This window comes from Nothoprocta perdicaria, unplaced genomic scaffold, assembly GCF_003342845.1.
Source record: "Nothoprocta perdicaria isolate Ctin4 unplaced genomic scaffold, notPer1 scaffold_16, whole genome shotgun sequence".
Taxonomy (NCBI): domain Eukaryota; kingdom Metazoa; phylum Chordata; class Aves; order Tinamiformes; family Tinamidae; genus Nothoprocta; species Nothoprocta perdicaria.
Window position 1 is genome coordinate 6000703 of NW_020454760.1, and position 26918 is coordinate 6027620.

At 41.7% G+C, this 26918-nt stretch overlaps 2 protein-coding genes across 2 annotated transcripts in view; both read right to left on the minus strand.

Moving 5' to 3' along the window:
- Positions 1 to 84, minus strand: part of USP14 (ubiquitin specific peptidase 14) — a 19114-nt gene extending 19030 nt beyond the window's left edge. Inside the window, exon 1 of the mRNA XM_026035371.1 lies at positions 67 to 84. Coding sequence (XP_025891156.1) covers positions 67 to 82 — 16 coding nt within the window. The 5' untranslated portion in view covers positions 83 to 84. The remainder of the gene's footprint in view (positions 1 to 66) is intronic.
- A 7526-nt stretch (positions 85 to 7610) lies between these two features.
- Positions 7611 to 26918, minus strand: part of ROCK1 (Rho associated coiled-coil containing protein kinase 1) — a 67750-nt gene continuing 48442 nt past the window's right edge. The window contains exons 20-32 of the mRNA XM_026035506.1: positions 23656 to 23840; positions 22923 to 22992; positions 21411 to 21505; positions 20307 to 20472; positions 18790 to 18883; positions 17750 to 17838; positions 16945 to 17133; positions 16325 to 16490; positions 13198 to 13268; positions 10573 to 10661; positions 8817 to 8895; positions 8440 to 8701; positions 7611 to 7822 (exon numbers count right to left, since the gene is read on the minus strand). Coding sequence (XP_025891291.1) covers positions 7611 to 7822; positions 8440 to 8701; positions 8817 to 8895; positions 10573 to 10661; positions 13198 to 13268; positions 16325 to 16490; positions 16945 to 17133; positions 17750 to 17838; positions 18790 to 18883; positions 20307 to 20472; positions 21411 to 21505; positions 22923 to 22992; positions 23656 to 23840 — 1767 coding nt within the window. The remainder of the gene's footprint in view (positions 7823 to 8439; positions 8702 to 8816; positions 8896 to 10572; positions 10662 to 13197; positions 13269 to 16324; positions 16491 to 16944; positions 17134 to 17749; positions 17839 to 18789; positions 18884 to 20306; positions 20473 to 21410; positions 21506 to 22922; positions 22993 to 23655; positions 23841 to 26918) is intronic.

The following is a 26918-nucleotide window of genomic DNA, read 5'->3' on the forward strand; positions in this document are numbered from 1 at the left end:
GGCGGGAGGCGCGTGCCTGAGGAGGCGGCCGCGCTAACGGCCGCGCTAACGGCCGCGCCGCCTCACCTGAGAAGAGCGGCATGGCGGCGGGGCGGGCGGGCGATGGCGGCTCCTCGGCGGCGGCGCCCCCGCCCTCGGGCTCTCATTCAAACCGGCCCCGGAGGATGACGCTGCAAGCGCGGCCCGCTCGCCGGAAAGGGCGGGCGCTGCGCGCGCAGCGCCGGAAGGGCGGGGAGGCGCCTCGCGCCCGCCCCGCCCCGCGCAACGGCCGTAACGGCCGCGGGAGCCGTAACGGCCGCGCCGGTTTGGGGGCTCTGTGGTTCCTTCCGCTCCCCCGGCGAGGCCCCGGCCGCTCGTGACGCAGGAGGAAAAGCGGCACCCGAGGCCGCCGAGAGCAGCGTGTGGGCAGCGCGGCCACAGACACCAGCGGTTCCTGGGCTGGGCGCGGGAACGCGTGGCTGAGCATGGCCCTTCTCTCCGCACAAGTATGCTCGCTGCTGCATCGCTGGCCTAAAACTAGCAGTTGCCTAGGTAGCCGATCTGATTAAACTTACTTTGTGCAAACAGAGCCCAGAGCCAACAGCAGCGCGGCTGTTGGAAGTCTCAAAAGGGCCGGTTTCACAACGTTGGAAGCAGTGGTTGGCACAACAGACTGGGAACGTGAATTTAAAGGGTGAAGTGTCAAAAAGCTGAGATGTTATTTAAAGGCATTCTGTTGGTTTATTGGAAAGCCACGAGTACACAAACATGGAAAAAAAATGCTCTGGATGAAACAGTATTTTGATTGTAGGAAAATGCAAAAGAAGGGATAAAATTGTCAACAGAAAATGTTATTGGGATGGGAAAGGGGAAAGGCAAGTCTAATAGCAGCAGGTCGTAAACACAGAAGGGAAATTTATTAATTTAGACTGAAGCTGAATCAAATACGTTCTCCCCTGTATAATCTGTGGAGAGTCGGGGCCCGTCTCAGGCTGTTACAGAGCACTTGGCTCCGGACTCCGGAGGCACTAGAGGGTGCTGCGCTGGAGGAGAAAAATGGGGAGTTTCTCTCCGTAGGAAAAGGCTTGGCAACCTCCCCAAGATGGAGAACCACTGCTTCTCTCTTTCCTTGGAGCTCATTTGGGTTGTTTTCTCCCATAACATCTTTTGCCATATGTTGAGGGTCAATATTCAGATGCTTGTTTCCTTGCCCCTTGCACAAACTGCCGTATAGAAGCAGTGCGGCATGGGGTATAAATAGGAATTTATGTCATAGTAAGAACAACATGAAAAATACAAGGTAAACAAGGTCTCATTTCTAATATTACATGCTATACGAAGTGGTGTGGCAGGCTGACGAATAAAGAGGCAAACCAAGAACTGTTCCAAGAAGCACACCCAGCATTTCCCACTCCACTGCTGTATGTGCCCTTTTGGGGGTTTTGGATCACTAAAAACGTGCTTTTGAGGGAAGGAGAAGAAAAAAGAAGCAAAACCATAGCATAACCATTCCTATCTACACTCCTGTCTAGATAGCTTTGATATTGTTCTCATTAACATGAATACAAAACTCTCTTTTTACCAAAGAAAAGAAAGAAGAGAGGTGCAAAATCTAAGAATCGGGCCAATCTCTAAGATTTATTCGAATAATACCAAACTTATTCAGGCCAAATAATTATTTCCATTCAGAAACAGTAAATGTTTCTGCTGATGTATTCCCCTCGCCTAGACTACCTTGGCCTCCTCTCTATCTTCCTATTCTCCTTTACACGCTGAAGTACAACACAAGAAAGTAGTTGGGACCGCAGAAACACATCTGTAATTCTCTTAGACTGGAGTCCCTCTGCCCTTTCTTTCCAGTATCTTTTAAGGCCGCGTGGCACCAGAAAGGCAGCAGTCCTACAGCAACGCCCTGCCCTAGCGAGCACTTGTAAACTGATGAAAGGAAATGGAAAACAAGCGTAGGAAAAAGGAATGTCAACACAAGGAAAGCAGCCAAGGAAAAAGGGAGCCAGTATCCCTCATGGTTCCACAAAAATTAGGAGTTTGTAAGATGAGTTTTATGATCATTCTCCTAACTCCTACAGTAATCGGAAATGGAAACAAGGTAGAAACAAATTGACCAAAAATGGGCACTGTTAGGCAGAAAAAATTTGATTTCTTGGTTTCTCCATCACTTCACCAAAATGAAAGAAATCAGGCTGGTTTATGGCAGCTCTTCCTAGCTCACAGACCCATCTCCTGGCCCTGTATTAGCTGTGGGTAGGCAAAATAAGCGTGTAGGAGATTAATCACAAGGGTCACGGTGAGGCAGAGGGAGATAAGAACGTGAAGAGGCGGAGCTGTAGTGAACACAGCAGGGAAAGTGTCTTCTTTCCACATGGCCAGTCTGATGGTTTGCTAAAGTTTTAAGAAAAATCTGTTTTATTTTACCGCAAAAATCTGCCTGCACAGTTGAGATTGCAGGAATTACCTTTTAAAACATTTGAAAAAAAAAGTGTAGCTACTCCTATAGATAGACATCTTGCTTACAGTAAACAATGCTCACATCTGTTTATCAGAACACAAACTGTAATTTTCATGTCTAGACTTTATTATTATAGTATTGCAGTTGCAACTTACCCCACACAAAGTCAATATACTTTTATACTTCATTACATCTACTTTTTTTTCCCCAAGCATTTAAAAACAAATGCAGAATTTCAGCATCATACTCTCATTTCCATAGCTTCTTTCGCAGTCTGTGAAGCAAATTCTTTTTTTTTTTCCCCCATAGTTCTTCCCTCTTCCGAATAGTCACTGTCTATTCCTAACACTCTTCTTCATGTTTTTTTTTCCAATCACAAAACCTGAAATAACGAGATAAGGCTCTGTTTGTTGGTTAAGAACTGAATCAGTAGGAGTTCTGGGGGCTGCTCATGTACCCAGTAACACGTGATGCAAAGTGGAAATGTGGCCTTGCACCCGAGCCTCTTGCAACATCTGGACAATACAGGGAAGTAAAAACGGCAGTCAGGAGAAAACACCATGCCAGTCATTTTCAAAAGGGTCCTTCCATAAATTACTTTATTTCTCATTAAATGAGCACAGAGTCATTACCATATTAATAACAGATATGTTTATTATTACATATCCATCAGTGCGGCTTTCAATACCACTTGAAACATGCAAGTCGTCCTAAGGACGAATCAGTTTTCCAGTGCTTCTTATTTAATACACAACTGCAAAGCCATTATAAATTACTGAGGAGGTATCTGGTTAAGAAATAAAATAAAATAAAACCATACTGCCCATACCATGAATGTATTCCCGCTACAAAGCAAGAGTCTGACAGCGTTTCCTGAAAATTCCTGAATTACCTGGAGTTTGGTGTTAGGTGGTTTTGTTTGCATTGCCTACACATCTCTCGCCTTATGAACTGGACCAGTCTTTCTTTGTAAGAGGAATTCTCATTCAGAGATAGTATTTAATTTAGAAAATGTATCTAGCATCTACAATACTTCAACCAATTAAATTCCATAAAACCCACTGATATGCAATCGTTTTTTAGAGGTTTCCTTTGTTTAGTTTTAGAATTCTACATTTATTGACATGGCAATAATACAGTTATCTCAAGGCACTAAAATGACAATGTAAAAACCCAGTAAAGTGTTCTAGAATAATTTACATTTCAAACAGTGCATACATTTCTTAAATGTTTGTTAACTTAATGTATGTTACCACTTAAAACTGTAAGGCAATACATTATACAGTTACAGAAATGATGTACCCCAAAATATGCTTCCAAACTCGGTTCTTTTTACTGTTAGTTTCTAATGCCTCTAAGAATAAAATAATTCAGTATGGCTTGGCAAAAATGCATAGATTAAATGCAATTACTTATTGTCCCCCCTTTACAAACTCGCTGAATCAGTGTTTCGTAAAGCATAACACAAAATATTTAACACTTTGATCCATTCCATAGTGGGTGATTAGCATTAAGGCTGCTAAGAACTCTGCAGTGAAGGCACTGAAGTTCAAGTGATAAGGCTTCATTTTTAAGCTAGTTCTGCAGTCTTCAAGAACAAAACTTTGGGTCTTGAAAGCAATTGCAGTCCTTCTCGTTGAGAAACCTTCCTCCTCTATGCGGTTTCGTATGGTCATTTGGACATAAATATCCCTTTCACAGGGTGAACAGTCATTGTCTTTCATTGATCCGAAGAGAGTTGGCTGCATTTCATCATGATTGACAGGCTTTTTGTGTGTGTGTTTTTTTCTTGTGTTTATTTTTTTTAATCCAAAAAGGCAGCACCTTTTCATACACCTAGCTAAGCTGTATCTGCTTTAACTTGCATTACACAGTAATTATGAATCTAATCTACCTTTAGGCAAACCCGCAATTAAACACCCTCAGCGTGCTTCTGTGCCAAAGCAAGGAGGAGACAGTAAGAGCAATCTGAACCCTGAAGCCTGTGAGAGTTACGTTGGAAGGAACAGCAGCCCGTCCGCACTGCGCTGTGTGGTTAAAGAAGCCCTGGTTTTCCGACCGCATCCCGTGAGGTTCCGCTGAGCGCCGTGCAGGTGGTTAGCTGCAACAAAGGGGAACACAGAGAATTCATGGAAAATGAATGGAAAGATCAGCTCCGTACGGCTAGCGCACGCCTGCTAAAACTTGGGGGAAGCTGAACGTGTGTATTCCATAAGGATCATCCCAGCACCTCTTCCTCTGAATGCTGAGGTAGAGAGGGTACGGAAAGCACGCAGGGCCCTTGAGCTGAGGGCTGGTGGTGCAACAACAACTCACTGCTGCCTGTAAGGAAAAGGTCCCCCTGATCCTCCCCTGCTCTTCCTTCTGTCCTGCCCTTGCCTCCCGTGAGGGTGCTCCTATTAGCTCTCCCAAGGGCGCTCCCATGAGTTCTCCTCAGCCTCAGCAACACTGCGCTCCTCCACGGGCTGCTTCCATCCTCAGGAGCAGGGGCTCACGGAGCCACCGCCTCTGGAGCGGGGCCACCGCCTGCCCAGGAGCTGGGAGAGCCCTGCAGGAGGCAGGAGAAAAGCCTCCCCCTCACAGGGGCAGCAGGCGACCAGCTCAGATGGGCTGCTGCGCCGTCACCCGTTACATGTTTTGTACAAAACAGCTGCTTCATTTGTTTAATCATCTACTCTTCAAGGGTTTCTTCAAAAGCCCGGTGAACTTCGCTACTATAAACCCAAACTTCCTTCTTGGGCGTACGAAAGGCAACACGCAGTGATATCAGGGCACAGGCTGACATCCCATGAATCATTTTTAACCCTCTAGAAGAAAAAGGCTGTTTCTTTTTCTTTCTTTTTCCTCCCTCAGAGAAAGCCTTCCTGCATTAATTCACTGCTGGACTGGCAAATAAAATCAGTTTAACAAGGTAATCTGCCAAGCAAGAGCTGACAAAAGATGCAGAAAGGTGCACTACGCCTTTGACACCACACAGAATAACAAAATAAGCTTTGAAATAAGATGCATTTTTTTGGATTAAGATGCATTTTTTTTTTTAGTATGCCTGTTTGACAGATTTTCCTCCCCAGCCTATCGGGGGGTACGTTAACAGTAACTGCAGCATAGCTTGCCTGAAGATCCCCACCTCGCCCAAAAGAAATCAGAGATAAGCCCTGCACTGAGCTTTAAAAAACTAAGTCGCTTATTCCAGGACCAAGCACAAATGGACTCACACTCAGAATGAAGTTCAAGCAACCTTTTAGGAGAAGATAGATAGATTAGATTACACCCTAAAAACCTAAATGTGAAGTAAGTAACTATGCACTGCCTTTAAAAAGTGACTTCCCTGTGGACAAGGTTTGCCAGGGCAGAGAGAAGAAGCAATATGCTCAATAACTGGGAAGCCTTTTTCAACTCTGCTGTTAGGATGCTGATCTTCTAAGTGCTGTTCTACATGGATCCAATTAATGCAGCTTAGAGATGTGCACAGAGGGTCTATTAAAATAATTCCTTCCATCCCTATTTCAGTCTTTAAGAGAAGCCTTGGATATATTCCACAACAAAAATAAAAATGCACTTTCCTTTCACTGTCAGCATTCCTTACACTCTCTTACAAATCTGTCTCAAACATGGTAATAGAACACAACTTAAAAGCAGGTATTTCATAGTAAAATTTACCCTGAAAATTGCACACAAACTCACTAATTAGGAGGCCCTTAAAGGAGTAAAAAAAAAAAAAAAAAACCCATGTGTGTTATGTGTGTTTAGCCTGGAGAAGGTTGAGAGGGGATCTGATCAACATGTAGAGGTACTTGAGGGGAGAAGGTGAAGAGGATGGTGCCAAGCTCTTCTCAGTGGTGGCCAGTGACAGGACAAGAGATAATGGGGACAAATTGAAACACAGGAAGTTCCATCTCCAGGTGAGGAGGAACTTCTTTCCTGTGAGAATGACAGAGCCCTGGCACAGGCTGCCCAGGGAGGCTCTGGAGTCTCCTTCTCTGGAGATCTTCCAAACCCGCCTGGATGCCGCCCTGTGCCCCGTGCTCTGGGTGTCCCTGCTGGAGCAGGGAGGTTGGACTGGATGATCTCTAGAGGTCCCTTCCAACCTCAACCAGTCTGTGATTTTGTGAGTACTCTTCCACGGCACTTGTGGGGCAGGCAGAAGGGCAACCCATCTGCCACAGGAGGACAGGCTGTATCTCTCCTTGGCACTAGCTGGTGGCAGGAGGAAAACAGGGCGTATCTAGCAGGCCAAAGTTTGCACTTCGTTGTTTTGCTAGCCCTGCCACCCAGGAAGCCGACAGTGTCCCTGCTGAGACACTCGTTTCTAGCTCGGCCTGCCTGCCCCTCAGTTGTTTGGAGTGAAAGCAAGAGACAAACTGCACACAGAAACTGTCCGGGTTAGGGGTAAACCAGTAATAACCTAGCGTTAAAACAGGGATATTAAAATCTGGCTCTGCTTAATGCATGGGCTCATCAACAGCTTCACTGAAACCACTGATGGGATGGGAGATGGCAGGAAATGAGTAAACAAGGAGAAAAACAGGCATTAAGGTTTAAGTTGCCATTGATTGCAAAAGAAATGGAATTAGAACGGACTGCAAATCACAAGAAGATTCTCAGTGGTCTCAGGCAAAAAAAAAAAAATCCAGAGTCACTGATGTGTCACTGATCCTGAGTCAAATTTCTCATTTTGTCCCCGTTTGCAGGATACTTCTTGATTACAGAAGCCCTGTGGGTCAATCTGTGGATGGCTCTGTGTGGATCATCCCTGCAGCTAAATGAATCTGTGGATGGCTCTGTGTGGATCATCCCTGCAGCTAAATGAATCTGTGGATGGCTCTGTGTGGATCATCCCTGCAGCTAAATGCCATTGCTGAAACCTGCTGGGCCTCGTCCCTCAACAGCCAAAACCTCAACCAACTCCCTCCAACAGCCCAGTCACAGCCAGTCTTTTCCCCTTAAACGGTGGATTACTCCTCTGCCATCTTTTCTCTGCCTTCCCAGATCCAAAGAACAGGTCAATCTACAGCAACTGTTTCCCCATCTCTTATGATCCAAGCAAAGATTTAGATCATCAAGTCAGCAGTTCTGACTAGGGAATTACTACACAAAATCCTATTAAATAGGATTTATACAAAAGATTTTTGAGTTAAGCTCAAAAGCTTTTGCAGTTTATTTCTCACCTGTTCTTTCCAGAAGTATTTTTAACAGCTTTTCGGAATGACTGATTTGCGGAGGATCTTGTAGACATAGTTCTAGGAGAAGCACGAACAAAAGTAGATGGTGGTGTCTTAGGGATCTTCTTTACTAAATGAGTCACCCATTTCTTCTGTTCGTCCTGACAGGATGCCAATAACAGCATATCCCTTGCTGAAGTCACATCATAACTCACTGAAAGTAAAAGAAGGAAGATGATTCAATGAAAACTAGGACAAATCATCAGATTAAGAATTATTAAAGGGTAACTGTGCCACTGGAAAGAACACTGGTATTAATATAGACATCTATATTGGAATGGTATTTTTGGAACACAACATATACAGGAAATTGCAGATATAAGAAGAAACTACATAAATCTCTCTCTATAAAGATTCTCATTTCTCTAACCTTGGTGCCAGAGTCAAGGAAGCTCACACTAATTTCAATCTTAAAAAACTGCAAAGTTGTGTGATTGTTTTATGACTGAATTCCAGAGTATCCACCTCAAATATTCCACTTTGAAGGAGCCAAGAGAAGCTGCTGAGTGTCTGGGCACAACCCTATGAGGCTCTTGTGCTCTCAGGGTCTGCAGCAGAACTGCACCAATTACAACACCAAAGGCCTCCCCATAGCCACCTCATAACCCATCTTCATGGTCTCTTCTTTTAACTGCCCCCTTGAAATCTAAGATTATAGATGTAAAGACTAGAACACTTTTAAACTCAGAGCTTTTACTTGCATCTCATGGTTCAGCAAATCTGGATAAAAATGCAGAGACTTCAGGATGCAAAAACATGTGCGGAGTGTACCTTTGCATGGTGCAATTAATTCCTCTTTTTTGTCCAAGTGGTCTCTATGGCACTTCACGTGGCACCTTCGACACTCCAGGGCAGGAGGGGGCTTGAAGACATGCCAGAGGGGCTTGGCACAGGCCTCGCAGTTGGCTGGAAAGTGGTATAACGTTGGAATAAATTCATGGCCTTTGTGATTTAGAAAATTTGTCTTCTCTGCTGGCTGTACTGATTCTACTTCCAAATCCTTCCTGCATTCTCCCTCGTTAGCATAGAGAATCTGAAAAAGAATACTACCATGTTACTGCCAAATCACCACGTATTTCCACACATTTTCCATTAAGCCATTTGGCTTGGCAAAGAGAGCTAGACAGAAATATTTCATTTCTTTTTACCTGGAATATCTTGGGAATTTCTTCAGTTTCTGCCCTATATACATCTCCTTGAGTTACAGGCCGCACGTGGAACAGTTTACTAGAATTGAAAGAAACAAGATTCAGAGAACACTCCAAGGCTGTGTAAGGTCTTAAAAAATAGTTTCAAAATTGCCTTGAAATTCATATAAATAAAGTCTGTTCATGCAAGAAATCTCATATACTTCAAGGCTACAATATGGTTTTAGGAATTCACTTTTATTAAGTGAATTTATAAACCATATAGATCTTGTCTATCCAACTAAGACTAAAACATGTCATAGCATGTAAAGTGGACAAACTTATAATGGGTTGAAGATCCATCATAGCAGACATACTTGTGAAAAAGACTCTCAAATTATTCTTCAAAACACTGGGAAGCCTAGTGGAATATTGCCAAAATAAAAGCATATTGACAACCCTGGATGGAGTAAATCTATGAAGGATATTCAGCATATTTGTTTTACTAAATGAACTTATAAACTCATGATCAGTCAACGCAAGAGGGCCACAAAATGCAATCTGGGGCACGTGCTGTTGGAGATTGTATTAAAATGTGAGCAAAAAACATCCTATATGTGATCAAGAGCGTTAAGTCCATATAGTCCATATAGCTCTTTTCAACAGTTACCTTAAAGAGATGTTTAAAGAAAGAGTATAAAAAACAGCTCAAAAAGAAAATGATTCTTTTCCTGCTTAACAGTTATTGGCAGCTTAGGCACTTCCTGAGGTTGAGCACTGTATTTGTCAGTCACTGACAGGCATATTCATTCATTTTAAAACTTTAAGTTATTTCTGTATTAGGATCCATAATACTGGTCAGCTGTTCAAACACACACTCAGTCCTAGAACAGCAATAGCAGTCAGTGATATTTGATGCATTTTTCCTCCTATATAACCGCTGTGCAGGGATTGCACTTCATTCATTTTTTCCACTCTAAATGAGCAGCTACCACCTGGAAAAGTTGGAGCCACTTTGAGCTTGCTCAGCCCTGATCCCTGCTCAGGCAGCCCGAGGAAAAAGGCAAGCCCGGGGCGAGGTGAGGAGATCTACAGCCAGGGAACCTGCCCCTCACTTCCCATTGTGCCCCGTGTCTGCAAGGTCTTGTTCCGAAAGCATCAGGATGGCTCTCTCAGGGAATCACTGAGTGGCTGAGGTTGGAAGGCACCTCTAGAGATCAGCTAGTCCAACCTTCCTGCACATGCAAGGACACCCAGGGCACAGGGCTGCATCCAGGTAGGTTTGGAAGATCTCCAGAGAAGGAGACTCCACAAGCTCTCTGCTAAAGCAGCTGGGAAAACCAGTCATTAAGGCAGCGGTGCTGGGCAGAGAACCATGGCTTCTCACCTACATGTACAACTAGCCAGCACAGATAAGAGGGAACACAGACATAAAAGGATGAAGTGTAACACACATGCACCACTGTGTCCCATCTTTCTCCATGATAACAAGACTCTCCACTTCCATAAATTCACACTGGTGAGCAGCACAGGGCCACACTATTTTGGGTTTTGGTTTTCCTCTTGCTTTCAGCAACAGTAGGACAAAGAAACAAAAAGAGCGTAATTCCTGCATCCAAAATACTAAAGCAAATTGAAAAATAGTTGTGGAAATTTTATTCCATGTTTCCAGATCATGGAATAAAAAATTAATTTTTTTTTTTTTAATTTATCATTAATTTTACACACAGTGCTCTTATCTTGATTTGCATTTCAAACTAACAGTAGCTTTACTTACTCTATGTCTAGTACCATGGATGGATTAGACTGGTCCTTGTCCTTTTCATCATTATAAAACAGTATCTTTTTACTGCTCACCACAACATACTGGGAAAAGAAAGGGTAAAAACAAGTTAAAATTGCATTTTAAGAGCAACATTTATCGCACACTTCTCCCACATGCACATAAAAAGTCTGAATAAATTTTTGTTTGTTTTTTTACGCAGTAGCAGGAGATTTTTAAATTATCATCCACACAGCCACACTACTGACATCTGTATAATGCTACAGCCCCAGTGATGAAAGCTCCTTATGGAGCTTATGGTCACGGCAGCGCCCGCACCGCTTGCCCGGACTCTTGAAGCCCGTCTGTCTGCACAGGGAACTCGCCAAGCTCAGATGCTGCTTGGATGTTGCTATGAAATCCCTGCACCACTGAGTGACTCCCGGAGTGCGGAATCCCTCACGTGCCGGTTAGGCCATAAACCTCTCCTGCAGCCCAGAGACTCCCAAGACCTGCTAGGACTTGGTGCCAAACAACTGGTTGCCTCAAAGACATTTTCCCAGCTCCAGCTAACTATTTCCTATCCTTTCTGTGCAACAGACTGGAGATAAACAGACTAGCAGTAAGAAAGAATGTATATGTTCCAAAGGCATATGGAATATATGGTTGGAATATGGAATTCCAAGGAATGCACTTAGACAGTAGAGGAAGGGTCTGCAGAAGAGGAGGGAACAGACGGTCATTCCCCTTCCATGAGTCCATGTACATGTCCATGAGTCACTGTACGTGTCCAACCACACAGTACTTTTCAGAATGGTAAAGATGTCAAAGAACAGAAACATAAAGTGCTGTGCCAATAACGTCTTCCTGCCTAAGTGTTTTAAAAACCTTGCTCAAAAATCTGCATAATAACATCTATCCCAGGCCACTGAAAAAGTGGAGTAGTCCAAAATCCATGGAACTCCGGGGAATGTGCAAAGGGCTCCTGGAAAGGCACTGTGCCCGGCAGAGCCAGACACTGGAGCACGTGCCCCATTTTCAAGAGATTTCCCAAACAGGGAACAAAGAAGATCAAAGATCAAAAACAAAGCAGAGCTGCCCAATGCAGCACTGCTTACACAGGAGCTGCCCATGGGCTTGTGTTCATATGAGAAAAAGAAAAGCTGTTCAGCACCACAGCCCATGGGCCAGCTAAGCTCCAACTCCCCCAACCTAAACTTCCCGGTGAGCTCAAGCCCACAGAATTTGCTGCTTGTTTCTCTTCCCTGGGAGCTGCCAGTCCAATATCCTGCTTCAAACCAGAGCTAAGGTCCTTTGTTTTGGAAGCAAAGTATTAAAGGGTAGGAGGTATTAGAGGAATTACAGAAGCCAGACTGTTCTGTGCTCAGCTCCTGATGCAGGCGAACTACAAGCCCAAGGAAGGGGAAGAGAAGATAGGGAATACAGAGCTGCAGCCACTGGCAGACACCGGGAGGGGCTTCTGCGCAGTGCCAATACTGGCAATCCAAGGAAATGACACTTACTGCTCCTTCAAGAGCAGGCTGAACCCACCCATCGCACAGGGGCTTGGAGCCTGACCCCCCAATCCGCCCTCGGGGCTGCCTGGGCAGCCACATGGAGCAGCGTTTGGATGCGCGGCAGGAGCTGCCGCCGCGTCCCGGCAGCGGGAATGCGGCCGCGCCGGCCACCGCAGGGGCTCCCGCCTCGCGAGAGAGGTACCCGTGAGGCTTACAACAGTGTCAGTGTCACTCCTGTTGTGACTGTGCAAAAAGTTATTCCGGGACAAGTTCTGGTTCTACGCTGGTATGAAATGTGTATGAAATAGATTTTTTTTTTTTTTATCATCTCCATTAGGGACACAAGGCAGGTTCTAGATAAACCTATGGCTGACTGATTCTGATGTGAGCTTGGTCTGTGTTTTAGCTATAACTTAAGCCTTTCTTCTCAGGTGAGTCTTTTCCACACGCATCTTTCTGGCACAAGCAAAATGACTCCGGGCACAGAGCAAAACCACCAGCACTACTGACGTCCACCTCGGAAATGCAGCACCTGAAGGCTGAACTCAGACATCAGTCAAATCACTCTGCTAACACAATTTTGCTTTCCGACTAATTTAAATCCATCTGGGCATGCTCTATTTGGGGCTGTGCCTCTCCACTATCCTGAAAGCTGGAAGTGCAGCAGAAGTGGGCACGGAAGCACCCGCAGAGGCCGAGTGCCGGGCGGCAATGCTTCCGACGCAGCCTATGCAGTCCGGCCCGTGGAAGAGGCACCAAGTCACCACGGCCCCTCACTACCATCTCACTGCTTTGAGCCTCAACTGTTTGAGGATATTGTATCAGTGGGATTCACTGGATGGAAGATGCCCCTGTTTGTACTTTGAACAATACTTCTCACATGCTGAAGGAATTTGACTTACAGACAGGGTAACTGCTTGTAACACTTCACCAAAACTGGGGAGCCCGTCGTGGGCAACCCTGGGGAAGATCAGATAAATTCTTTCCCTGAAGAAGCTACATTTACTGCAAATTGTTAAATTTCATCATCATTTCTTAAATGCAAGCACCAAAGCTAGCACTGTCATCACCATATGCCTACAGAACTGTTCCAGGGGAGGAAAGAAAAAAAATCCACTTGTACCTGTCTCTTCCAGCCATAGCGCTTTATATTTCCTTTGTTTGGTATTGAAAGCCACCCTTCAAGTCTTGATTCTGTTTTTTTATTAAAAAGAAAAGTATTATAAAAGTATTATGAAATTTTAAACATACAATAGCAAAGGAGAATAACAGAAGGCAAACTATTACTAGAAAGGAAAATATACTACATGCGGCGATAGGCAATTACCTAACAGGTCAGCAAAGCAGCATAAATAGCACAGCTAAATAAAATGGAGATATAAGCATTTATTTCATGCTTCATCACAAGCTAGCACTTTATTCTGCAGGAAACATATAATAAAGTGAAGCTGTTTTCCTTGAGGCCAACATCTAACACTGTATATAAAAGAGTTTGCAAAGAGCCAGGCAGGAAAGACTTTGCTTTAAAAATGTGTTACAGCTTAAATGGAGGATGATTGAGAGAGTTTTTTTTAACATAAATATCACTGAACATTCAGAGGGGGTATATGAAAATACTCAGGAGGAAAAGGCAGCAAGTGAAACAAACCAGACCCACATTTTCCAAGGGGGGGAAAAAGAAAAGAGCGCACGATAGAGCAAGCAACACTATACAGGTGTCCCATTACTCACAGAAGATAAGCATAGAAGACAAATAAATAAGGAATGCAGGAAGAACCAACTAGATGTAAAGAATGAGAGACAAACATTTTATTCAATTTTCAGTGAATAATTTTCTAATGAGTTTTGTAATAACCGTCTCCTACCACAGAACTACGCAAATAACAGTGAATGATACAAAATGCCACAAGAAACATAAACCCTCTGGTACCTAACACAAATCATAGACAAAATGGTAAAAAGGTAAATTATTTATATTTCTTGGTAGATATTTTTAAAGTTAGGAAGCCAGATAACAGCAGTTAGAATCTATCCTGATTCCATTAACCTAATATGGCATGGTCAGAAAGCTCGTAATTTTTCTAATCAAAACTCTATTTCATGATTATAAACTTACCTCACAGTCAAACAAAATTTTGGTGAAAACAATGCAAAATGACCGTAAAAATTTGATTTCTTAAGTGCACCGGAGTACAGAAATATAACCATATACTACATTCCCTACAATAACCTCCAGAACTGACAGCAATACTTTAGAACATTGACACATTCTTCACAAATGCTCATGTGAAAAGGAACTACTGTAAGGGGTAATTCTAGGTGAGGTACAGCCAAGCAAGCTCTAAGAATATATCCAAACATCTAAAATTTCTAAAAATGGAATAAACTTTTGCAAATACTCCACAGTGGAAGTCCTCGACTGCAAAGTAAAGTGATTCACTACCCTTAAAAACCTAGGGAGGACTAATGTGATTTAACATTTCCTCAGAGGAAGTACCTCTGAGGAAATTGCAGCAATGGAAAATTTAGAAAGATTCAGTAATATGACATAATAATAACATAACAATGTTTTAAAAGGTGCATCAGGTATTGCTCTGCTTATAAGGGCAGTGTTAGAGCATTTTGCTAAATTTACTTCTATTTCAGTATGTTCTGAGAATAATTGCAAAGAAAGTAGAGAGTGGACTAGCCATTCAAAATGAATTGCTTGGCATTCTTTTCTGCCTACCCCAAATCTATTTTAGCGAGCAAATTCAAATGAGCTGAAACTAACAGGTTCTGAATGTCCTCCTTCTCACCCAAGCTGGCATTCTTGTGGACCCAAACGTGCCCCCGAGAGCGCAGACAAGGTTCATTCCAGCCTTCCACAAAGGCTGTGTATTTATTTCCCTTAGCAGAGTTAGCCAAGATAACTACAAATGCTCTCCTGGACATTTCACAAATATTTGATCCAGTGGAGTAATATTTTTGAGTGCAATTAAGAAAATGTGAGCTATCTTGTCTTTAAAAAAAAAAAAGGAAAAAAATAGACCCTTTAAAAACAGGCTCTAAACTACTCCCTGATAACTTTGTTGTATTTTTTTCTCAAAAAAAATAGACTCAAAAAAATCAGATGACTAGTTAGACACAAATAGAGTACAAGCAAAGACTTCTATGAAGTCTGCACATGTTGAAGCTATCTCTGCATAAATAGCACAGTATGGATTTACATAATATGCAAGAACTTATACTGAGGCCTGCAACCTACCTGCTGCTAGGTAACCATTTTAAGATCCCTGGGAAAACTGTAGAATGTGGAAATCTGGGCAACAAAAGTGCATTAACAGCCAAAGGGACACCTAGAGACACCAATTTCTTTCTTTTTTTTTTTTTTTTAATTTTTTTTTTTTATTTTTGAATCCTGTTACTCATCCACCAAGGTCTTAAAATACCTAAAATACTCGTTTGTTTTCATATATCTCAATACATTTTTCTACAGTAAAATCAGATTACATCTGTTAGATGAGCAGATTTTATTATGAATTTCATAATAAATTACACAATTACATAATCATACGTAGAAAATAAAACTAGCTCTATAATACAGGAATGGCTGAGCATAACTTATCATTGCTAATAGTTTTTCTGTATCTGGAGATACAGAAATAAATCAGCTACGTAAAACTAGTGCCTAACTGTACTCCTCAGGCACTGCAAAAAAAGAAATCACTATCAAGTGTAACAGCAGGTCTCAAAATGCGATGCCAGAAACTACATGGGCTCAGCTACTAACACTGTTGTTTCTCCCTATTTTCATCTAGGGAATCCGAGTACCATCCAGCTCTATCTGTATTAGGGAAATTTCTGATACTATTTTTCACATAGGTAACTCTTGCCACTTGTCACAAAGGATTACATGACTAAGAACAAAGACAATTTTGTATTCAAGAGATAAGATACAGTTCTGACATTGTAGAAATGCTGATTTCTCTGATCTATAGTACACTGCATTCATTATAATCAAACAGTAGCAGTGACAAATATAAAGATATTCTTTCTACAAAAATGGAGAAAAAAAAAGGATAATACCAAGCCACTCAGTCAAGGGAGTGAGGTAAGAAAGACATGATAGAAGTAGAGAAGCAAAATAGAAAGACAGAGGTATTTCTAAAAGGCAGTTATGGTTTGAAAGATAAAGAAGTAAGAGAGTGTACATCCCAAAACTATGGGCATACCCACAGTCACAAAGGCCACGGGCACCTCTCCCTTACCTGAAAGATTCCCATCTGCTTCATCTGTCTGAAGACTTGCCACACTGGTAGAATCCATTCCTTGCTGGAGGTCCAGAATTTTCCTTCGTAGCTGTTCTATGTCACTCTCTTTACTGTCCAGCTGCATCTGTAGCTCGTTCCTGTATGTAGATTCTTCTGCTAGTTGCTGTATTTATATATGCATGCATAATTATCATGATACAAAAAATACAGGTGCAAAGTACAGTATTTTAAAGTATGTTTTCCCCCAACCCATCTCTAGATTCATTTGGTGCCATTATTAATAGAGTGCTCCTAGCTTTTTAAAAATAGTTAAATATCAAGATGTGGCAATGCATTGTAGTTAGATTAATTAAATTACTTTTTTTTTTTTTTTTTTTTTTTAGAAAAGCAGATTATCTAGTGGTAAAACAATCTATATAAATTATATGTTACAACATTTACATCCTTTGTTTTCATAATGTATCAGTAACTTGCAAAGTTAGGGATTTCAAAAGGGGAAATGAATGATAAACGACACCGAGTATAGTTGTACACTTGTTATCTAGTTATCTGCCTCACTAAAATTCTTTTCCTGCAGAGATTTTTCCACACTATGGCAAAAACAAAGACTAATTTACCGCTTGCATTTCATTGAGCTCCTTCTGGTATTTCACTACCATCTGATTAAACTTTTCTTTTTCTTGATTAAGCTCTAATTGGAGCTTGCGGTTTTCCTTCTCCTTCTTCCTCAAATCTTGCATGTTAGCTTTCTTTCTGTCTATTTTAAAATCTTTCCGATTCATGATCTCAGCCAGCTTGTTGACAGCCTGATGGAAAGTGGAAAAGGGAACCCAGTGAGGGCAATAGATGCAAGCAACTTACACACAAAACTTACCAGTTCCTCCAGTTCAAGTATTAGATCAGAAACATCTCTACAGAGATACAGTTATATAGATATACAGATATAGCTAAATAACAAACACACACACAGAGAATGGAGAAGTTTAATGTGCACTTCAGCAAGATATCACTAGTAAACCCAAAGCTAAAAATGTGTGAACACAAATACACTAAGCATCTGTACCTTGTAGTTCCTAAATCTATCAAATTGACATTCATATCAAATGGAAAAAGTACAGATGAGGGAGCTGAAAAAGAACATTCCCAATTTCCAGCTTTTCCAATCACTTCTGCCAACAGTTTTACAAAGTTTAGATCTCCCAAAAGAGAGCTACAGAAACGTATTGATTACAGAAAACATATGTAATCCTTGCAAAATTTCACCAGTAAACAGTCCTTATTCGGGTTAGGTTCCTACTACAGATCATGATTAACACAAATTCATCTCACAAGCATTAAGCACTAGTTACACTAAAACAATAAAACAGAAGTATCTGATATTTAATTACTAATCCATTTATTAAAATGCATAGATAGTCATACCTGTGTCTTCAGAGTTCTTTCAGTGTTGATGCTCTTCTCATAATGCATTCTAATATTATTGATTTCCTCTTCTTTTTTCATTTTGTATTCTGTTAAAATAATTATCAACTTCCTCAGATATTTTTAGGGCAAAGTAAATATTTCTAAGCTTAATCACTTCTACAATTGCAGTTTTTTCCTCCATATTCCTGCTTTTTCAACTAATGTGCAAAATACAGTTAGCAATCGTTAGGGTTGCTGCTAAAATTAATAATAAAATGACAAAAAATGACCAAGAGGATATTACACACAAAACTGAAATACTAAAGCCAATCACAGTATTATAACAATATTTTGCTACCTGATGTTTTCTAAATTTGTTGCTCCCATTTCTGTGAAGTTTGCACTAGCCAAAGTGTTTCTACAGTACCAAAATGTTTAAGTGAGTAGCCACACAAAATTAGAGTGCTAGGACCGGACTTGCTTTCAGTACAGATTCTTAAGTGAGGCACAAGGAGGAAACAGGCAAAAGGCCTTCTTTAAACAGGAAACTTTTTTTTATATGTATTTTTAAAATTCTCCACCCCCTCCCAGGCCCGTCATTCAACTCCAGATCTTTCAGATTCGTACCTAGAGTTGCAAAAACTGTGCATTTTCATTATAAGGATTCCTCCACTGAAACTCCAGTCAACAAATAATTTCCAAATACCTCAAGCAACAACTCCTTAAACCAAGAAGTGCCCAAAGCTGCTAGCTCACTCAGCCTTCCTGCTTACTAAAACTGAAGTTTTGCTTTCAGCAATGAGGGCAGAGCAGGGAAATGGAAGCACTGATGTAGAAAGAGTGGCAATTCACAGGGAAGATATTTTTCTTCATTTTGAAAATGTAGAAAAATAAAATGGCAGTGATTGATGGTATTTTCTTCCCAACTAGCTCACCCAGAATACTATGAAGACATTCAGCAACCTATTTGTGCATTTCCCACTTTGTTTTTTTCCATACAAGCTTAAAATTAAATTGTGTTTTATAATAGATGATTTTAATCTCCAACCACGACATACCTTCCTCCTGTTTCTTTATTTTTTCACTGATTTCCGAATTTTCCTTCGTTATTAAATCGACATCTTTGGTTAACGTGTTGTTAGTTTCTTCCAACTAAATGAAAGCAAATATATTTTAGAATGAGCTTGCTGTACATTCTATAAGCATTCACAATACTATTATTTTAAATAACCTTAAATCTATAATAACCTTATGCAGTCATCCTTAGGTTAATATGCAAGATAATACACCTATCTTTTAGAATTTTTAAAGTATTTTACTTCTAAGCTACTGTTGTTTTGGTGGAAGGCTCAAAATACAGCTGCTCCAGATTTTTTTTTTAATAATAATCTTTGCAAAACTGACAACAACACTTTCCCAAATTCAGGAAATAATTACAGCTTAAGCAAAATTAGGTAGATTATCAGTGACTGCACATGGTACCTCCCCATTAATTTAGCAGCACTTTGAAAGATGTGGCACCTAGAGGCCACCTACTTGCAGGGCCTTCCTTCACTACTAGCATTATATTCACACCATGGCATCTACTGCTGAGTAACTGTCATATATGATGAAAAATGATTATAAATTGGCATAAAAAGAAAGCCAGACTTGGTTGGAGTCACAGATCACATACATGAACACGCACATGAGTTTGATTGAAGAAATGTAAAGGAAAGTCATTGTGTTTTGAATATGTTAGCTGCCTAAAGACAGTTGAGATCACTTTACTAGCTACTCTACAGATATTTATTAGAGACACAATTACATCCATGAAAATTTTGTCTGAAGTCTACAGAAATGATAGATATATGTGAAAGTTTCTTAAAAAATTGTAGCACTCTACTACAGTAGCATATACTACTGCAGTAACAAAGGCTACTTCCACCACTTCAACATGGAGATACAGCATACATCATACCACTAACAAAAAACAACTTTGAGCACTATCCCCAGGATTCTTCACAGCATCTGCACGCATGATTATAAACAATAATAACCAAATAGCAACTTTACATGTAGCTCGTGGCTTGAAATCTTTTCAATGAGATATATTTATAAACATGATACCAATAATTCGCAGCTACTCTATACAGGATCTTCAAAAACTGTGTTGGCTTTTTTACAGCTTACTGGGAGGGTGAGGAATGGGGGTGTGAGGAGGCAAGCACGACGTTCAAATATTTTTGTCCTCGTTAAGATTATTTTGCAGTAAGAATACCTACCACACAGCTATGCAGATTTACAAATAATTTTTAAAAACTACTGGACTTAACAAGACATAAGTGGGAAGGGCTGATTAATTCAGTTACAGATTTTGGGTTGAATTTCAGCTTGGCCTTATTCTCAGCAAGTCTTTATTTCTCTAGGAGTTCGAATGATGAGACTGAAATGTTTAAGCACTCCACTGAGTCCACAACTCAGGAACTTCAACAGTCATCACTTATGTCCACAAGAAGCCTTTACAAATTGGAGAAAAAAGTTTGTTTCCACCAAAACAATGTATACAGGTATTAATTATAGCAGAATGTTTTACCCTTCTTATGATGCTGTCCTTGTCAGTCATTTCTTGTTTATGTCTTGATGCTGCTTTTTTGCTTTCCTGACTCAGTTCAAAATACTGTTCTTCAAGGAGTGCTCGTGCCAACTGTTCTGACTCAGCTTTGGTTTCAGCTAGATCCAGTTGGGTAGTGAGTGTTTCTCTGTTAAAAAGATATTGAAGTTTTAAAATGTTTTATGTAGGGAAGCAGCAAATTTCATGGAAATTGAACAAACTCAGATTATATTATTCACTGAAATATCATTACCTTCATTTCTTAAGAAAACAAGATTTGCAGGACTACATGCTATACATTTGTATACCTACCCTAAAACTCTCCCAATCTCCTGGCACACAGCCCATCTTCTATCATATCTGACAGAAGAATGGAGATCCTGAAGATAGTATATGTTTGAATATTTTGTGAAACAGGTAGAGGTCAGAGACCTTTCTAATGCGCTCTCTCAACAGAAGGCTACAGTGCAAAACAAGCCACCAGCAGAGATCAGAGAATCCACAGGGGAAATTACTGAAATAAATGACCTAATCATGAGAAATTTCTTTCTAATTGCACCCCAGGGAATCCTCTCCTCAGTCAAGGTTTCCCTTCCCACACACATTCTCTAGAGCATAATTAATCACCAGCTGCAGGTGAAACTCTTTCCAGTGAGAGTTTGCCGGGCTGTAGCAATGAGCTACAGCAGCAAGCTGACTATAATTCAATTAAAATTTCAATCATCCGTGACACACTAACACTCAGGAAAACAAATGTCTCACACCTTCCTGCCTTTGAGGAATAAAATGTAAAATAAAATAGTACACGGGCTGATCTAAAATATAACCTATCCTATGACTACCAGCTACTTCACATGTGATTAATGCTCATGATGAGATTGTGCTCCAGACTATTTTACAACCTTCTGTGAGTCAGCATAAGAAACATACTAACTATTATTTTTTAAAATGTGTTATGGAATACTTCTGAAACCCGCATTTTTAGGAAAAATTCAATATTTTTAAAAGGCAATTCAAAATCTTCATGAGTGAGACCACATCATATGGAAAAAGATATCTTCTATTTGAAAAATAATCTGGGCATACCTTTCATTTTGCAATTCTTGTATTTTTCTTTGAGTTTCTTTATTTTTTTCATCAATTTCTTCTTTCAATTCCTTAACCTGAGTTTTGTAAAGTGTCTGTAAGAGAAAGCATAAAAAACATTATTAAAAATCCATACCAAATTCTTCAAGATTTGGGTTCTGGTTGGTTTGAGCATGTCAAACTAACACATGCCAGCACTGTGTGCAATGGCATTTCCTCCTTTCTGCTTCTCCTAGGTGCTCCTTCCCAGTCTCACTTGTGTAGGGAATGGATGGAACCAGGTTACATTTCCATTCTCTGGTTTCCTATAGTTGTGCAAACACATCTGCCCACACAGGGGAAGATGACATTGGGGCACAATTGGGAAGGTCTCTTGGACACGAAAGAGTGACTCTGCATCCTCCTGAGGCATCATGTTAGTCAGACTAATGTCTAATACTGACCCATGCCTCCAGCTACTGCATTCTGCTTCTATCCACACATCTTCTCTCTAGACTACACGGGTAGGGAGTGGCTTTGTCTAAGCAACTGATTCAACAGAGGTCTGATCTATATGAACAATTTATGTTTCTAATCACTACATATTAACATAATATGTTATAATATAAATTAGTATAAAATATTACTAACAATATTGGTAATTATGTAAATTAAAACAATCTCCAATGTCTTTACTTTTACTAAATAGTCAGGGTAGATTAAGGAAGTGTCCTGCTTAAGTAACATTCTTGTGAAAATACAGAAAATTCCAGATTGAACACGATATTCTGGATTTCATTAAGTTTTGTTTATGAAATGTATACAAAAATCTGCAGTGTGTATGATAAAACTACAAAGACATGGAGTTTAGTAAACTCCGTCTCTGAAGAGGAGCTAAAATAAAAAGCATATTCCCAAACTGAAGCATCTATAATCAATGCATATTCACAAATGCATTTAAAGTTAGGGAATTACAGAGCATTACAAGCAATCGCTTCTATTAAAAGAAACCCAACAGATCAAACTACAAGCATGAAATACACATCTCTGTTGCATGGAGTACAGCATAAGGCTCCTCTCTGCTCTTCAGGGACTGGGGTACTGAGACAGTGCCTTTCTAGGAGGAGGCAGAATGCTGCTGAGTGTATACATCTTGCATATACTTGCTGCAGACCTCTTGCTATAGGGAATACACTGCAGCAAATTTCAAATACTCTCTTATGCTAGAAAAATGCTTTTTTACAACCTTGATATAGAAATTACTCTGTTGAATAAATCAAATAATTGAGTTATTCTTCATAATACCAGACTTTATCAGAGGCAACATACCAGACAGACTCCGTGCAGGAACACACAGTCATGTTCTCTAATTTTCTGTACCCTTTTTTTTGTTAGATGGATTTTTTGAGTTGCTGAATTATGCCAAGTTACTGTGATCTACATTTTTCAAATGCAAATATGTGAAAATATTCACTGTTTAATGATTCCATGTCAAACTGTAACAATTGTTGCACAGTTCTTCGCGAGTCTTACCGAAAAATACTGCTCAGCTTCAAGCTGATCCTGAAGCTCACGCATCTGTCCTTCATTTCCCCTGTACTGTCTTCAAAGGAATAAAGGAGGAAAACATGTAAAAAGTCACCTATTAGCAAATGACAAGGACAAGCTGTTCTCATTCAGAGCATATCAACATCCTATCCACAGTCCTCACGACTGTACACATATAAAAGAAGAGTTTACTTTTTTCTAAAACTGTAGCTGAATTTATTAAATACCAATGACCTTTCTAATACGAACAGTAGAAGAAAAGTAGCACTCTAAAAGGGGAAGCATTGAGCCCTATTTTCAGCCAAAGGAAGCACAAAGGATAAACAGGGCTGTCTTCAGCTGTTTTCAGTTAAGAAAAAGGATCAGGTAATTAAAAAGTTATCCACATCCATGAAATTCAGTAACACTACAAGTCTCAAATGATTTTAATAAATAGATCACAACTGATCCATAGAAGAAGTCAAGCTTCAGGTTAAGTGGTGTGTATGACTTGACAAGGAATCAAGAGGTAAGAAATGTTCACAGCTCACAGCAAAAATATTCCAACACTGAAGGCTACATATAGAAATCATAACATGCCGCTAAAAATATACTTTTATTTTAGGAAAAATGTCTCTCCACAAGAGAACTTGTTTTCTTTTTATGTGAAGAATAGCAATGGACAAAAAAATACATGCATAATTAAGCATTTTTTATTTTACTTAGGCTTTTTACTTACTTTGCAAGTTGAGCCAACTCAAATTCCAGTAATCTCTTTGCTTCCAACAATGTGTTGATTTCCTGCTTCAGCTGCTTCTCTGAACCCTTCAAGTTGTCTGCTTCAAAAGCCTGTGCCTTTAATTCGTTCTGTGCCATCACTCGCTTATTGGTCTCTTGCTCTAGTTGAAGTGTTACATTTTTCACCTAAAGGAAAAATGATTTCAGTTTAGGAAAGACTGCTGAATAACTGGCTGTGTGCGGTTGCAAGTGCTTCATATATGGATTATTTTATATCAAACATTACTGTCTAAATAGCACACATTGTGCAACACAAAACCACTGATAAATCTTCAGACACATAATAATCTCACAGAAAGTTGCTGCCCTAACAGAAGGTACAGTGAGATGGCAGTGTGTGATGACCAAGCTTGCCTGTATTTAGTCTCTTATTTCAAAGCCCTAGCTTTATTTTATCTGTCTTATCACAGAATCACACAACAGTTGGGGCTGGTAGGGACATCTAGAGATCATCTCATCCATCACCCTGCTCAAGCAGGGTCACCTTCAGCTACAGCTGCTTGCTCAGGACCATGCCCGGTTAGCTTCTGACTATCTCCAAGGAAGGAGTCTCCATCATCTCTCTGGCAAAACCACTCTCACGTATAAACACACCCCGTGCTTATGTTCAAGTAGAAGTTGTTGCAATATTGTGCCCACAGATTCCCACCCTGCCAATAGGCACCACCGAGAGGAGCACATCCTCTTTCACCCCCTCATCAGGTATTTATCAGGAATGTGGTCAGATTCCCTGCCGAGCCTTCCCTTATGCAGGCTGAACAGTCCCAGCAGGATGAGGAATGCTCCAAGCCCATCATCATCTCTGTGGTCCTCTGCCAGGCTTGCTGCAGTCAATCACTGCCTCTTTCTGCACCCAGGAGCCCGACACTGCACTCAGCATCCCAGACGTGGTCTCACTAGCTCCAAGTTGCGGGGCTCCCTTGACCCGCTGCCACTGCTCCTCCTAATGCAGCCCTGGATACCCTTGCCCTTCTTTGCCCCGGGGCTGCATTGGTTCCACTTGTTGCCCATGAGAACCCAAGGGCCTTCCCTGCAACGCTGCTCATGGGGAAGTCAGCCTGGACTGGTGCACAGTGGGGCAGGGGGGTTAGGCACTGGTGCACAGGGGGTTATTCCTCCCTGGGTGCAGGACTCTGCGTGGCGCTTTGCTGAACTTCACGAGGTTCCTGCCAACCCAATTCTCCAGCCTGTCCAAGCCCTTCCAATTGGCAGCACGGCCCTCAGCAGGATGAGCTGCTCCTCCACGTTTCTCATCACCTGAGAACTTGCTGAGGGCACATTCAGTCTCATGGCCCAGCTCACTAGGATGTTAAACTGCACTGGCCCCAGTACTGACCCCGGGGGACACCCCAGTGGCCACACTCCAGCTGGGCTTCATGCTGCTGGTCACAACCCTCAGAGCCAAGGAAGTTCAGCCAGGTTTCAATTCACCTCACTGGCCCCTTATCTAACCTGTATTTCATCAGCTTATCTCCAAGAATAGTATAGGAGACAGTGTCAAAAACCTTATTAAAGTCAAAGTAAACAACACCCACTACGTTCCCCCCCCTACCCAGCAAGCCAGTCACCTCGTCACCAAGGGCTATCTGGTTGGTTAAACACTATTTCCCCTTTGCAAATCCACACTGACTACTCCCAATCACATTCCTGTCTTTCATGTGGCTAGATACACTATCCAGGAGTAGTTGCTCCACTACCTTCTCAGGAATCAAGGCAAGGATGACTGGTCTTCAGTTCCCCAGACTCTCCTTCTTGCTCTTCTTAGAGACTGGGGTGCAATTTGCTCCCTCACAGTCCTTGGGAATGTCTACCAACTACCAGGACCTCTCAAAGGTTATCAAGAGTGGCTTCATAGTGGCCCTGACCAGCTCCCTCAGCACACAAGGGTACCAGTCCACCAGAGCCCACACACTTGTGTGTGTACAGTTGGCGTGTTTCCTAACGTGGTCCTTCTCCACCAAGGGAGGTCTTCATTGACCCAGATGTCTCTCTAGCCTTGGGACCTTGGGATGCCTGAAAACCAGTCTTACTAGTAAAGATTGAGATGAAAAAGGCCTTCAGTACCTCTGCCTTTTCTGTGTCGCTTGACACAGGGCCCCTCTCCATTCAGGAGTTGGGCTACATTTTCCCTACTCCTCATTTTGCTGCTTACAGAAGTTTTCCTTGTTGCCTTTCATGTGTCTTGCCATTATCAACTCCAGAGGTGCTGCTGCCCTCAACCTCACCCTGCATAATCCTGCGCTTGCAAGCTCGCACAGGGGCTCCATATTTCTCCTGGGTCATGTGCCTTGCTTCTACCCCTTCTATGCTTTGCTTTTGTGTTCAACTTGAGTCATGTTCTTACGTTCTACTTGTTCATCCAGGTTCACTGAGCTTAGATCCTTGTGTATTGGTTAGCTCTCTTGGACTCCTCTTTCCTTAAGGCCAGACCCCGGGGGACTCTTCCACACAGGTCCCTGAATAGGCCAGTATTTGCTCTCCTGAAATCCTGGGTTGTGATCTTGCTTTTTGCCCTGCTTCTCCTTGCAGGAGCATGAACTCCAACGTCTTGAGCTTGCTAGAGCCAAGGCAGCCCCCACCAGCACTTCCTTGTCTGTAACTATGGGGCCAAACAAAAAGCTTCTCCACATTGACTCCCTGATCAGCAGCATGAGGAAACTGTCATCAATGTCTCCAGCAGCTTCTTGGATTGCTTGTTCTCTGCTCAACTGCCAGATACCAGAGCGGATCAGACAGTGGATAAGACAGCGGACACCCACAACCTCACCCCCACATTGGGCTCCTCCAAGCATTCCAGCTGCTCTTCACATTAATGGCAGCTCTCCCTCCTCGCCTTCCCAGCCTGCTCTTTCCAAAGAGCCCCAACGCAGCCAAGTGAGCCCTCCAGTCCCGGGAGCTCCCCAGCCACGTCTGCCCAGCCCCCATGGAGCTGTAGGTGTGTAACCGAACACAGAAGCCTAATTCCTCCTCCAGCAGGTGCCTGACTTCTCCAGGGCACAAGAACTAATCCATTAGTCATCCCATAAACACTTCCTTATTTACAGGCGTAAGCTTTGGGCAATTCCACTCCAAGACCTTTTGATGGTTAAGAGGTCCCTTCTGTTTACATCTCTCCTCTCTCTTCCTTCCCCTCCTCCCCAAAATAAAAGGATGAGTGTGCATTAAATTAAGATCAGAAATATCTAGAGCATCCAAAAGCTAAGT